Source organism: Phyllostomus hastatus, unplaced genomic scaffold (assembly GCF_019186645.2).
Source record: "Phyllostomus hastatus isolate PE091 unplaced genomic scaffold, TTU_PhHast_1.1 phas_scaffold_39, whole genome shotgun sequence".
NCBI lineage: Eukaryota > Metazoa > Chordata > Mammalia > Chiroptera > Phyllostomidae > Phyllostomus > Phyllostomus hastatus.
In genome coordinates, this window is record NW_025334028.1 from 11503966 (window position 1) to 11518283 (window position 14318).

The 14318-nt window shown below is 33.5% G+C and overlaps 1 protein-coding gene across 3 annotated transcripts in view; it reads right to left on the reverse strand.

The window, feature by feature from the left end:
• Positions 1 to 14318, reverse strand: part of KLHL8 (kelch like family member 8) — an 84912-nt gene that overhangs the window by 27480 nt on the left and 43114 nt on the right. For 2 of the 3 annotated variants that reach the window (XM_045820329.1, XM_045820331.1), the window contains exons 2-3: positions 10838 to 11200; positions 1010 to 1558 (exon numbers count right to left, since the gene is read on the reverse strand). In XM_045820329.1, coding sequence (XP_045676285.1) covers positions 1010 to 1558; positions 10838 to 11050 — 762 coding nt within the window. In that variant the 5' untranslated portion in view covers positions 11051 to 11200. The remainder of the gene's footprint in view (positions 1 to 1009; positions 1559 to 10837; positions 11201 to 14318) is intronic. The other variant, XM_045820330.1, reaches the window with a different exon arrangement.

Sequence of the window (14318 nt, forward strand, 5' to 3'; positions counted from 1 at the left end):
GGTCTTCTATGATGCATAAATATTGTAAATTTGTTACTGGTACATAAAATTTCTTGTACTTTGTATCTGGTTCTTGTGTTTTGTAATTATTTGTTTCATAAAATTTCTTGTACCATAATATGTTCAAAAATGAATGCTAAAATTCCTTTATAATACAAAAAACAAGTAAAATATAAATAAATAAATAAATAAACAATTGAATTAAAAAATTAAAATATTTTTTTTCCTGGAAGTTTGGGCCAAAAAAGTGGATGCACATTATTCATGGCAAAATATGGTGTAGACTAACTCAAGGATGCATCCCCTCATTTAGTAGAAGTAGTTACCATTCCTCTCTTAAAGAAGCATTGATTTTCTAGTAGATTAAAGAGATTATCAAACCCAGTAATACTATTTTGAGTTAAAAGCATGCACACACACAATAAGATATAGCTGAAAGATAATAAAACTTTTTTGTTTTTGTTGACAGATTTGTTTTCAAAGTAATTCGAAGGCCTACTTATTATCCAAGTCACATCTGTTGACAGTAAACACAAATGATTAAAATGAAGACACATTTCTCAGATTTAAAAGTAAAATTGGGTGAGGGAAGAAAATGGGAAGTGATATCTTGTAATTCTTTCCAGATCAAATTTATATGCATTAGGAATAAATGTACTTTTATTAGCAAAGTAATTTGGTAGAAACTTCATTAAAAACAACAGCTGTGAATTAATTTTGAACAGTCTCCTCAAAACCATTTTCTAATACCATAAAGTATTCATTACTACTATCTCAAGGGATATTTTAAATTTTAGTTTAAAGAGCAGAGAATGGTATTTCTAATTCAAATATAGCAAATTCAGATTTATCCTTAAATAGTACAGAGAATAAAAAGGAGAGTAAGAGTCAAAGCCATTTTCACATTGTATTATGTCAATGGATAATTTATACCTTTCATGACAAATGAAACATGTTGATTTGCTTCTGTATCGTTCATTTTTACACATAATCTCATTTCAGTCCCTACCTGTGCAAGTGTTTCATCCAACCACTTGGAATGATGCTGAGGATTGGCAAGAAGCCACTTGATGGCTGCATTATAGACCTGTTTTTCATTCTCAATATTTAGATCACTGGAGGACAAAAGCTTATGGAGATGCTGGGGTGACACACTTGCAAAGTCTTCACACTCCACTACTTCAGTAAAATGCTCACAGGCATACTGATCCGCCATGTCCATTAAGTCTATTCGATTGTGACTTTCTGCAAAGGCTCTTACTGCCAAGCAGTTGGAAGGATGAAAATGTAACTTCATGTATTCACAACAAGCTCTAGCCACCAGTTCAACCTGTAGAATACAGGCTGCATATAAGAGAGGCTGGACGTTGTCCACAGTCAAAGTCAGCCGTGAAGAATAGACAAACTTTACCAGGTCTTCTATTGCATCACCATCAAAATCTCTAATCTCAATCACTGTTTGCTTGGCTTCAGCCATTTCTGAGAGAAACATGGCTCTAAAGTAGGGAATAACACAAGCCAATACCAGTTTGTGACAAGAGATTAACTTTGAGCCAACCTGTTCAAAACAAACAAAAAGAGACTCAGTTTAATATCATAATTAGTTTCAGGTAAGATATACCAGGGACACTAACTCCAGAAAAATTTAGTATTTGTTTTTAACAATGTAATTTTTTGGTCACTTCACTTATTTTTAATCTAGGCCAATTTCTTAAAACCAGGTAATTTTCTTCTTCCAAATTAGCCACTTTACTTTTATACATGTATCTGTGTGTGTGTATACATATACATTATGTATATGTATACACACATATGTATATGTGCATATAATGTATGTGTATATGTGCATATAATGTATATGTAATGTGTATACATATACATTACATGTGTATACACATTACATATATAATGTATATATAGTAAACTATAACATTGCATAAGTTTAAGGTATACAACATAATGATTTGATATATGTAAATATTACGAAATGATTACCACAATGTTTAGTAAACATCCATTGCCTCACACAATTACACTTTTTTCTTTCCCTGTAATGAAAAGTTTTAAGACATTAGCAACTTTCAAATATACAGTCCAATATTATTCACTATAGTCATCATGTCAGGAACTATTTAAGTTCTTTTCCTATATATTCACTCACTCAGTTGTCCTAATGCCCTATGATTAGATACTATTATTATCCACAATTTATCAGTGGGGAATTTTGAAGCACAGAGTAAATAAGTCAATATTTAGTAGTATTTTCTATGACTTAACCTAGGGTTTTTTAAATCATTCCCAGCTTATTTTGAAATAATGTATTTTATATAAAAATAATAGAATCACTGAAATCTCACTACCTTAATTATTGAAAGATTAGATTGCTTGCAATAATTTGCCATTATAAATGATCCAGTAATGAACTTCATTGAAACTGAACCTTTGTCTACATTCCCTGTTATTTCCTACAGATAAATTCCTAAAAATATAAATCCTGCTTCAAAGAATAGGTACAATTTGGATGTATTCTGCTAAACTGTCCATTTTCAATCTACCTACAATATCTATTCCACATTCTGAGTATTAACTTAAGAAATACTTGCCAATTTGATGAGTGAAAATATTATCTCATTATTTTAGTTTATCTTTCTTTAACTAATACAACTGAGTCATTCATACATTGTGGGCTATTTGTATTTCTTCTATAAACTTGTTTCTATGACATTTTTAAAATTTGTTTATAAGAACACATATATTGAGAGTATCAGTCATCTGTCTCATATATACTTCAAATTTTTGTTTAATAGTGTGCTTTTAAATTTTATACCCCCCTATAAATTTTTAAATAATTAAATCAATCTTTTATTTTTGACTTCTGCTTTTGGTACTATGGTTGAAATAGGAGTCATTCTAATATCCCATAAGTATTTAAGTATTTTTTCCAGTATTTTTCTAATGTTTCACACCACAATTTTATTTCCATCCAGAAGTTCTGGGTACTGAATAGACAGATATCTTCTTTTTAACCTAGTAGGTATCCAATTTTCCCAGCACTTTATATTGAATAGTCTATGAGTATAAGTAATAGAACAGTAGTGTTTTGGCAATTTTCCTGTTTTCATGTAGCATTTGATTATATAATACACTTATAGTTGTGTCTCATTATTTGGGAACTAATTTTATTTTAAGATTTTATTTATTTATTTTTAGAGAGGGAAGGGAGGGAGAAACAGAGAGAGAGAGCGCAAGAGAAACATCAATGTGCGGTTGCTAGGGGCTGTGGCCTGCAACCCAGGCATGTGCCCTGACTGGGAATCGAACCTGTGATGCTTTGGTTCGCAGCCCACGCTCAATCCACTGGGCTAGAGAACTAATTTTAAAATAAGAACTTCTAATGAAGAAGGCCTAAGGACTGTTACAATATATAAATGGTTTTGCTTAAAAATGTCCTTGCTCAACTTTTTTTCACTGATTTAGAGGAAAAAGCAATAACACACATTCAACAAATGATTATTTCTATCATATACACTATGTTAAATTTTTAAAAAGAATTTATAAGGTAGGGTTTAGATTCTACTGAAGCTCAAAAATTACACTAAAGTAGAAAGCTTGGCATGTTTTTAAATTCACTTCAGCCCTAATGAGATCTAAAATGTGATACCAAACATTTTGAGAATAGCCTTAATATATCCCTTTTCTGAATTATCTGCACACACCACCACTGAGATTTGATTTTTATGCGAATATCTGTAAATCTCACATGGCATATACCTGCTCAATTAAACAACTTGCCAACATTCTACTACATAACAGTACTATAAAATAGAGTTCTAAAATTTTCAGATAGACATTATTTTAACACTGTCTTCTCATCCAAGCTGTACAAATCAATAGTCCATAAGTTATCTTCATGTTGTTTACGATAAGATTCTGTCCCCTCTGTAAGTATGCTTTAATTTTAATTTCTTAATTCAAATAAACAAAAACATGGATATTTAACACTCACACAAAACACACATACACAATCACACCCCATGTACCCCTTAAAATAAATACCCATCTTAACTTTAAAAAGAGCCTTGAGCAATGTGTATGAAATAGGAACATCAAAAAGAATACCCTTTTTATTAATTCTCTTTTGACACTATATAGTTTCACTATATTCTTGAAAGTTGATTTCTACATTTTTCTTCTCTGTTACAAAAAAAAAAACAAAACTTCACCAGAAATTTAGAATTAAAAATCAAAGTCTATAGACTAGATGTTTCAAATTAGGTGAAAAATACACAAACTACAAAATATAGACATCACTATACAACTTAAAATGATATAAATAAATACTACATTATGTATCATTAATGATAGTAAACATTCTAATTTATATTCTTTTTTAAAAAATCTAATCAGTGAACATATGAATAATTCAAGATGCTCAAGGGAAAAACATGTCAAGCTTAAACTTTTGTGAAATATGTAGAATATCAACATTAATAATATGATCCTCATTTTTTATAAAAACTTGAAATACAAACTAGAAATCAAAACCTTGAGTAATTTTCCACAGATTACCCAGTAGGGATCAAAATAAAATGAAACAATGATTTTTGGATTGGTAAAGCACTTCCCTTTCAACACAAGGAGAAGGGAACAGGGGGAGTCAAGCATCCGTAATTCTAATTGTTGATACCACATTTAGGTCCAATCAGAAACACTATATGAAAAAATAAGTAGAACTCTGTTTGAAAATATAAATGATCTTCTACTAAGTTATGAGGTAAAATGAACTATAATGATATAAAATTAAATAACATTAACTAAACAAAGAACATCAAAAATTTCATTATCAGATCTGACTTGCAAAATGTACCTATATTACATAAAAAGATCATTTACTTTTTAAGTTTTCTTTCTCCTGCCTCCTCCTATACAGCATATATTTGATGTGTAAAATCATGAAAGCAGAGAAAAATAAAAGGAAAAAGATTTACTCAAGAAATACTGTCAACTTGTAACCAAGCAAACCAGGGCTTAGCCACGTGGCGCCCTGATACGTGACCCAACAATTAGTATTGAAGGAAATAAGTTTTTATTTATAGGATTCCAACCTCAGGGAGGCTGAAAGCACTCCTGCTCAGAGCCCTCCTCTCTCATGAGATCTAACACTTCCCACACTCCCCAAAAGGCTATAAGCCAAAATCATGCCCAGAAGTTACCCACATCTCTGTTCTTAAGCCAGCTGTCCAAACAGGTCTCCATCCCCTCTGAAATGTGCACTTATGGGTTTCAGAGTCACCATCATCTTGCAGTAGCTCTCTCCTTCCAGATCTGGAGTACATTGTTCTCAGCCACTATGTACTAGTTCATCAGGGAAACATGTGCCACGTTACACTGTGTCATGGTGGAGTCCAGGGAGGTACATGCCTCCAAGAGAGTGGCTTCTCCATAAGTCCTTTAGAGAAGCAGAAGCCTGCGACTCAGCATTCCTGGTCACAGTTCAGCTGAGCTCCAAGCATCTCTCACAAATCCAAGCTTGTTTAGGCAGGTCCCCACAGAGTTCCATCAGCCTTCTCCTTATACTCTTTCCTCCTGTATGGTTTCTTCCTTTTCTTTCAGGTATCATGGCAGAATCCCCTTCTCTTTCAGCCTGCTCTAATTTCAAATGTTCAGCCTGAAACTTCCTATGTGACCTCATATCTGGGCCCTCCCATGATGTGCTACTTTTGCCAGTTCCCCTGTATTTTTTACCTTCTTTCAGTTGCCATCTTTAGTCAGAGCAAGAATTCCCTGTGACACAGTGGCATCCGCTTCCCCTGGCTATGTCACAGGTCACTAGACACTCTTAAAGTCACATACACCTTTGCCCTGGGCAATAGCACAGCTATTAACTTGCCATTGTTATGCAAAGTATCTTAAATGCCATATCATTCACTCTCCCTTCCCCCAATAGAGGTTTGTGGGGAACATGCTCTTCTATTTTGGGGACCCCTATTCTGTACCCAGTTACAAACTTGCTAGTATATTTCCTTTAAACTTTCTTCTATGCATTTTGAAACATAACTGAGATTGTCCTGAAATTTGTTTCCTAAGTTCTCCCTTTCCCAAGTTTCTGAAAACTTTTATAAACTTCATTCTTATTGGCTATATACTATTCTATACAGTGGATGTAACACACAGTTTATTTAACCATTCTGATATCAGCCACTTAGATGTTTCCATATTTTAAATAAAAGCAGTATCTTAGAACAAAAATTTTTTCAGCATTTTAGAATATTTCCTTGAGATAAAATCTGAAAAGCAGAATTAATAAATCAAAAACTTTAAGGTATTTTTACAGTTCTCAATACATACTGCCAAACTGTCCATGAAAAACAATAAGCCACTTTACCTATCTACCAGCAGTGTTTGAGAATATCTGCTTCATCAAAACTGGAAAGCAGCCCTTGCTGGTGTAGCTCAGTGGATTGAGAGCAGGCCTGTGAACCAAAGAGTTGCCAGTTCAATCCCCAGTCAGGGCACATGCCTGGGTTGCAAGCCAGGTCCCCTGGGTAGGGGGCGTGAGAGAGGCAACCACACATTGATGTTTCTCTCTTTCTCTTTCCCTTCCCCCTCTCTAAAAATAAATTTTAAAAAATCTTTTAAAAAATAAAATTTCAAAAGCAATAAATGTTTTATATATTTAATATGTTGATAAGTAAACAAACTTTCATTGATTTTAGCTATGTTTAAAACATTTTCAAAAACTGGCTATCCTGAACTATTCTTTTGCAAACTAGTTGTTTTACATAGGTTCATTTCATTTCTAAGTTTTAATTACATAATTCCACTAACACAGATTGTTAAAAATAATTTTACAAACATACCAATTTTTAAAAAAAATCATTAAAACAAAAACTAAGGTATATTAGGTTGAAATGTTTATAATTATGCCATAAACAGTAACTGAAGTGTCTGAGAACTACACTGAAATAAAAATGCCAAAGACACACAGTGGAACAGAAATGAAGATTGCAGGGGGAAAAAACCCCTATATAACCAAGATTCCTTTTATGTACATCTATAAACCTTGTATTCCAATTTTTCAGTTCAATACCTTTCAATTTTGCCCTTTTAAAGTAAATAGCTTTTCTTTTCAATAATTCACCAATTTGAATGAGTTCAAATAGCCAAAAAAGTGTTTTATTGCTAAGGTCAAGGAAGAGTTAAATGTTTAAAACACAAAATAATTTTAGCTTGCAGTGAATTGCCATATCACAATGTCTAGCCATATATACTGTTCTATAATCTTAACTAATTGTGCTGAATTCATTTAAAAAAATCTACACAATGGAAATAATTTAGATAGCATTTTGAAGGTCAAATAAATAAGGATCTAGGAATATAAAGAGTTAAATATCCCTCTTTAAAAAATAATTAACATGTGTTATCTCATACAGTCTATGGGTATCAAATTTGAGAACAGTTTAGATGGGTGGTTCTGGCCTGGGGGGTCTCTCCTGAGATTTCTTTTTTTTTTAATAATTCTTTTTTAATTGTAAATACCCCTCTTCTAAGCAACATGGGAAAAAATCAAAATATTGACTTACTAGTTGGATGGAGTGATCATTTTATTAGACTTCTTAAAATAGAATGCTTAAATGTTAAATATAGGATTACTTTCTCCTTTACCATTTCTTTTATTAGATTACAATATGTCTGCTCTTCCATTAGGAGTTAACTGTCACATCTGTAAGTGTAATAATGTTGAGATTTCTATCTCTTGGAAGTATAATATTATGAAGTAGTTCACATATTTTTTTCTGCAATCTTTCAGAGTACTTATTCTACTTGACAGCAAATAATAACACGTGGAGCCTTGAAAATGTATATTAGAATCCTCTATTTATTTTTAAAAAACATTTATTTTTTAAAAATCACAGAAATGTGCACTTTCAAAAAAGAGAAGCCAAATAATGTGAATAAAACACAGATTTATTGAATCAGGAGGTAATATAAGGGGCTGTTTTACTCTGATAATCTCTAATTAACCTCTTGAGGCAAAATTAACTATGATCTTTCATAAGGACAATGACATTTCCTCAAACTACGTAAAGCATGAATAAAAGCATTTTTGTAAATGCTACTCTTGTTGATTTATAACATATAAACTAAGCGTTGTAAGTACTATTCAATACTTCTCCAAGAAAATTTCTTCCTGCTCTTTCACCAACCAAATTGTTGCCCTAAGAGGCTTTCTCCATATAATTTTAGAACTGCTGCTAGATATAGTTTAAAATATTTTTCACTAATAAACATAATAATATATAAACAAGTTTTGCCTCTCCATGGAATGACCTTAATATATAATCTCCAATGTGAAGCTTCTCCAATCACCTCTCACCTCTCAGACATAATAGATCCTTCTCCTAGGCTTCCATAAAAATAACATAAAAGTGACAATCACTAAATTGTATTCTAGTTAGCTGTGTATGTGCCTATGTCTGACTAGTACAGAATATTATTCAAATTTATTTATACTCTCCATGTACTAGCATAGAACCTTAATAAATATTTGGCTAAATGAATTTATTTGTTGTTTATAATACAGGTGCTCACTCTGTAATTTTAAAGTGGGCTAATAGTCCTATATATGAATAATAAAATAAATTATGATAACTGATTTCCAAAAATGTTCATCCTAAAGCAGTTAGGATCAAAGAAAACACAAAAGAAAGGAGATGAATTTACATCAGGGAAAAATCTTCAAAGTTGTATGAATATAAAAAGTAAAGTTTATGTTGAATAAAGCACTACAAATTATCAATAATCCTATTTGGTTTAGTTCTGTGATAATTAAATTCTGAAAAGTTGAAGAAATGCAAAAGAAACCAATCCAGTAAGAGACCTGATAAAACATTAAGTTCTAATTCTTTCTAATGATAGGAACAGAATATACCATAGCAGAAGTATGGAACAACTCTGGAACAACAATAGTGCACATAATAGTGTAACAGTACACATAATGATCCTAACAGCTGATATATACTGATTATTATGTGCCAAGAACTGTCATAAGGACTTTACACATCTCAATTATCTTATTCCTCACCAATAACCTAATCATCATTGTAATTTTACAGTTGAAGGAAAAATTGATAGCCTCTTTATATTAATAAGGTTTCTCATTCCTAAAAGACCTCTGTCACTGCTTCAAAGAGTATTTTTCATCTTTCACTACAGATTCTTTTGAAGTTTCCACTTTAACCTATTACTGATGCTACCCAATAAACAAAGAAAAGTTGTGAATTTAGTTATTACTTGCCCTAAAATGGCTGTATCCTTCCTTTTTACTTAACAAAGTTAATATGCAGTAGCTTGCAAAAATTATTCTAAAATCTAATTAAAATTTATAAAATCAGTAATATTTTATTTATTTTTCATGCATATACTGACATGTTGAATTGATAATTGATTAAATTCAAATAATCTGTTTTACAGTTTTTATTTTTGCCAAAGCCAGTATAGGTCACTGAATATCATGCTAAGGTTGAACAACTGTGTGAGATTAAAATATAATTTACCATATGGATCAACACGTTCTTACACTAAAATATATGCATTGCTAAATTTCACACGGAGCTAGTAGAATTATATAATAGCTTTCTTCTCAAAATCTTAGGACCTAGAAATATGTAAGGACACTAAACGTTTAAGTAAAGAGATTATAGATTACTTATTCACAGTGGAACCCTATACTCCTGTATCTTCTAGGCCTGAAACTCAAAGCTTATGCATTCAGTTACAGACTTTTGCTGAGTGTCCCCTGATCTGATTCTCCAAGAATGCCCTCAACCTCCACAACTATACACCCAAAGAATCTGTCTGATCAGGAACAGAAAGCAAAATCTAAGAGATCCCAAAGTGGCAAATCTTATGTGAAAAATGCTGCATGGATGTATATGAATCACTAAAAAATGTTAATCCTACACTGAGAGATAAAAATAAGAAAGTACCTTAAACAAATAATGAAAAAAAAAATTAGAACACAGGCTCTTCCACTCTACTTGATCACTTTTCCAATTTTATTAAAACTGTCTTTTCTAACAGACCAAAATGATCCTATAACTCACTGATTTAAAGTTTACTAAAGACATTTTCATCCAAGTTAAACAGACTCTACTTCACCATCAGGTATAGATAAACAATCTCACTTAACAGACGATAGTTCTGAAGTAGATATTAAATTACCAGGATAGGAACATGAGTAAAACACTAGTACAATTGAGTAAACAACCAAGAATTCCTGTCTTCTAACTAAAATCAAGAGAAAGTGAATGCATCAAGTTTTTAAATTCACAAGTTAAAAGCTTATCTGGTCAACAACAATTTGTTAATTTTACTAATAAAATAATAACTTTGTTGTTTTGGAATTCTAGAACTCTCAGAAGTTAAACTAAGAAATAATGACCATCAACATTACGCTAATTTCCCTTTATTTACTCTCCCTTATGTCCCTTCTCCTTCAATAAAAAGGATTGAGACTAAAATAATTATGATTACAACAGTAAGTACAACACCAAAAATTTGCCTATATGGTAATAGAAACCATCATTTTTTATAATACTCTAAAGTAGGGGTTTCCAACCTGTGGCCCATGGGCTGCATGTGGCTCAGGATGGCTAGGAATGTGGCCCAACACAAAATCATAAATTTACTTATAACATGACATTTTTTTTGTGATATTGTGTCACAATGTATTTAATGTGTGGCCTAAGACAAATATTCTTCTTCCAGAGATAACAAAAGGTTGGATGCCCCTGCTAAAGAGAATGAGAAGAGTAAAAAAAGAATACAGTCTCACCTTCAGTGTGACATCACAGAGTTCTCCATTTTCATAAAACTGAAGAAGAGACCCATGAAAATCTTTCCAAGCTTCATGTGCTTCAAAGATAAAGGACTCTTCTCCATCACCATCACTAACCGAAGATCTATTCTTTATTTGCTGGTGCTGTTGCCTTTTTCCCTTTGTGAAGTGACTCCTACTTTGTTTTGCATTCATAGATTCTGAAGCCATTTGCAACACTCTTTTTTTTAACAAAGCTGTATTCTCAAACACCCCATTTATTCTTTTGTAAACAAGAGGGCAACAGCAGAAGGTAGATGCACCCACTAAGCTTCAGACAGTTTTAAACTCACTCAACTGCCATTATCCAGTTTTCTGAAACTGAAAAATGAACAACAAAAGACACATAGAAACAAAATAAAAAAAAATTCAGTAATAACTATAGTTTACCAATGCTATATATGTAAAAAGACTATATAAATGAAAAAATAACAGTAACTTTGGAGATCTTATGCTATATGTCCCATAAATTACATCAGCAAAACACACATGACCCTTGAACAATGCAGAGGGGGTTAGTGGCACCACACCTAAGTGCAGTTGAAAATCCACATATAATTCTACAGTTGGCCTTTTGCATTCATGGAGTCAACCCACCACAGATCAAAATTAGTATTTTTGATTCACAATTGGAATGTATGACTGGATATCCATGGCTGAGAATGAGAAAACACTGCTGTTGATCCAGGGCTCGTTGAATTTGCAGATGTGAATCCCATGGACACAAAGAGCTGACTATAAAACATCTGTAGGTAAGTAGACCAACATAGGTCAAACCCACGTTTTGAAGGGTCAACTGTATTTTGTTTAAGTGAAGAAACTCTTTTAAGATCTATTTTGAAAATTCTGGGAAGAAGGTGAAATAGAAAGCACCAGGAATTTGTCTTCCCAACTAGACAACAACTGCAGTGGCAGAAACTGTCTGATGTAACTATTTTGGAACTTGAATGTTGAAAGCTTGGAACTTTCACGAGAAGACATGGATGGTATATTATGGTTAATTTTTGTCAATTTCAGCTCCTAGAGTACAGTAGCAGCTGTCCATCCCACAACCCCAGCCATGTGGCAAGCAGCTGTGCATGTGTTCCTGGAGCAGCCTGCCCACAACTTGTAGGAGCCATGGCGGATAAAAAGGACCCTATCTTCTGACCGCTGAATGCTGTTCCTAAACAGAACATTATGATAAGTGAAATAAGCCAGTCAGAGAAAGACAAATATCATATAATTTCACCCATATGTGGAACCTAATGAACACTGAACTAATGAGCAAAATAGAGACAGACTTATAGATGGCAGGCTGACTGTTCTGGGGGTAGGGGCTGGGGAATGGAGGATTTGAGCAAAAAGAAAATTATGGACATGAACAACAGTTTGGTGACTGTGGTGGGGGAGGGGGCACAAGGGGTATAAATAGAAAAAATCCAATAAAAAATAAATTAAAAAAAAGAGAAAGAATACTAGACACTAACTCAAAGCCATAAGGAGAAATAAATATCTCAATAAAAGTAAATACATGAATAATTGCAAAAGCTAGTATTATAACAATACTTTGAAACTATATTTTTTCTCTGCATGATTTCAAAAACTAATACATTTCTAAAAAATTTTTAATGCAAAAGCTACTATTAACTGTAACTTTGGTTTGTAACACCAAATATTGTTTCACACATAATTTAAGAAAATAACTTAAAAGAAGTCAAAAATAAAATTTAAGTTAAAAAAGTTTTAAATTTTTAGTTTATATTTATATAAAGAGATGTAATTTGCTGAGATCAACAATTGAAAAGGGTAGAGATGGAGCTATAAAAAATCAGTTTCTATCTATTAACTTTAGAGTTTCTGAAGTTAAGCTGCTATAAATTCAAATTAGAGTATTATAACTTCAGGATATTAAATGTAATCCTCATGAACAGCACAAAGAAAATACCCATAGAATATACACCAAAGGAAATAATAAGAAAAGAATTTAAACACTTCATTACAAAGAATTCTAACTAAACTCAAAAAGGACAGAAATACAGGAAATAAGGGTCAAAAGGGTTATAAGGCATACAGAAAACAAATACACAATGACACAAGTCCTTCCTTATTAATAATTACTTTAAACATAAATGGATGAAATTCTCGAATCAAAACAATGATTAGCAAAATGAATAAAAATGCACAATCCAAGTATATGCTGTCTATAAGAGACTCACTTTAGATCCAAAGACACACACAAGTTGAAATGGAAAGGATAAGAAAAATAATACTGGACTTCCGGCAAGATGGAGGCATAGGTGGACGCACCTTACCTCCACGCAAAACCAAGATTGGAACCACAACAATTTAGAGGCAGAGTAACACCCAGAACTGATAGAAAATTTATCTGAATGGAAGTTGGACAGCCAAGAAGTTGAAATAGACCTGTTTATCCAGACCTGTAGGAGGGGTGGAGACAAGCAGCCGGCCCAGGTGGTGACACGGAGAACCAGGAGAATTGGGCGCAGAAGGCAACCAGGAGTGTGTAAGGCATCTGGGGTGCGCAAGATTGCAGTGGGTAGACCCTGAGTATGCAAGCGGCAGCTCCCAGACCCAGTGAGGTGGCGATTGTGGAGCAGGGCAGAGCGCACAATCAAGGATCCCAGGGAAGGGACTGAGGTTCCACGGAGAATGGGGCTACCACCATTGTTCCCTCCCGACCCCGCCCTCACGTACCACGTCACAATCTAGCGACTGGGGTGCCCAGCCCTGGTGAACACCTAAGGCTCCGCCCCTCACCATAACAGGAGTGACCACATCAAAACAAAAAAAGGGAGAGAGAGAGATGGCTCAAACAGAAGCACAAATCAGTGCCCCAGAACTCATCCTTTTGAGTGACCAAGAGATAGCTAACCTATCAGATGCACAGTCCAAAACACTGGTGATCAGGAAGCTCACAGAATTGGTTGGTTTTGGTCGCAAATTATATGAACAAATGCAGGTTACCATAAAAGAAATGAAGGAAAATGCACAGGGAACCAATAGTGATGGGAAGGAAACCGGGGCTCAAAACAATACAGTGGACCAGAAGGAAGAAACAAACAACCAAACAGGAAAGAATGGAGAAATAAGAATTAAAAAAAATGAGGAGAAGCTTAGGAACCTCCAGGAGATCTTTAAACGTTCCAACATCCAAATTATAGGGGTGCCAGAAGGGGAAGAGGTAGAGCAACAGGTTGAAAATGTATTTGAACAAATAATAAAGGAGAACTTCCCCATTCTGGCAAAGGAAATAGACTTCCAGGAAGTCCAGGAAGCTCAGAGAGTCCCAAAGAAGTTGGACCCAAGAAGAAACACACCAAGGCACATCATAATTACATTAGCCAAGGTAAAAATGAAGGAGAGAATCCTAGAGACAGCAAGAAATAAGGGGACAGTCGCCTACAAAGGAGTTCCCATCAGACTGTCAGCTGATTTC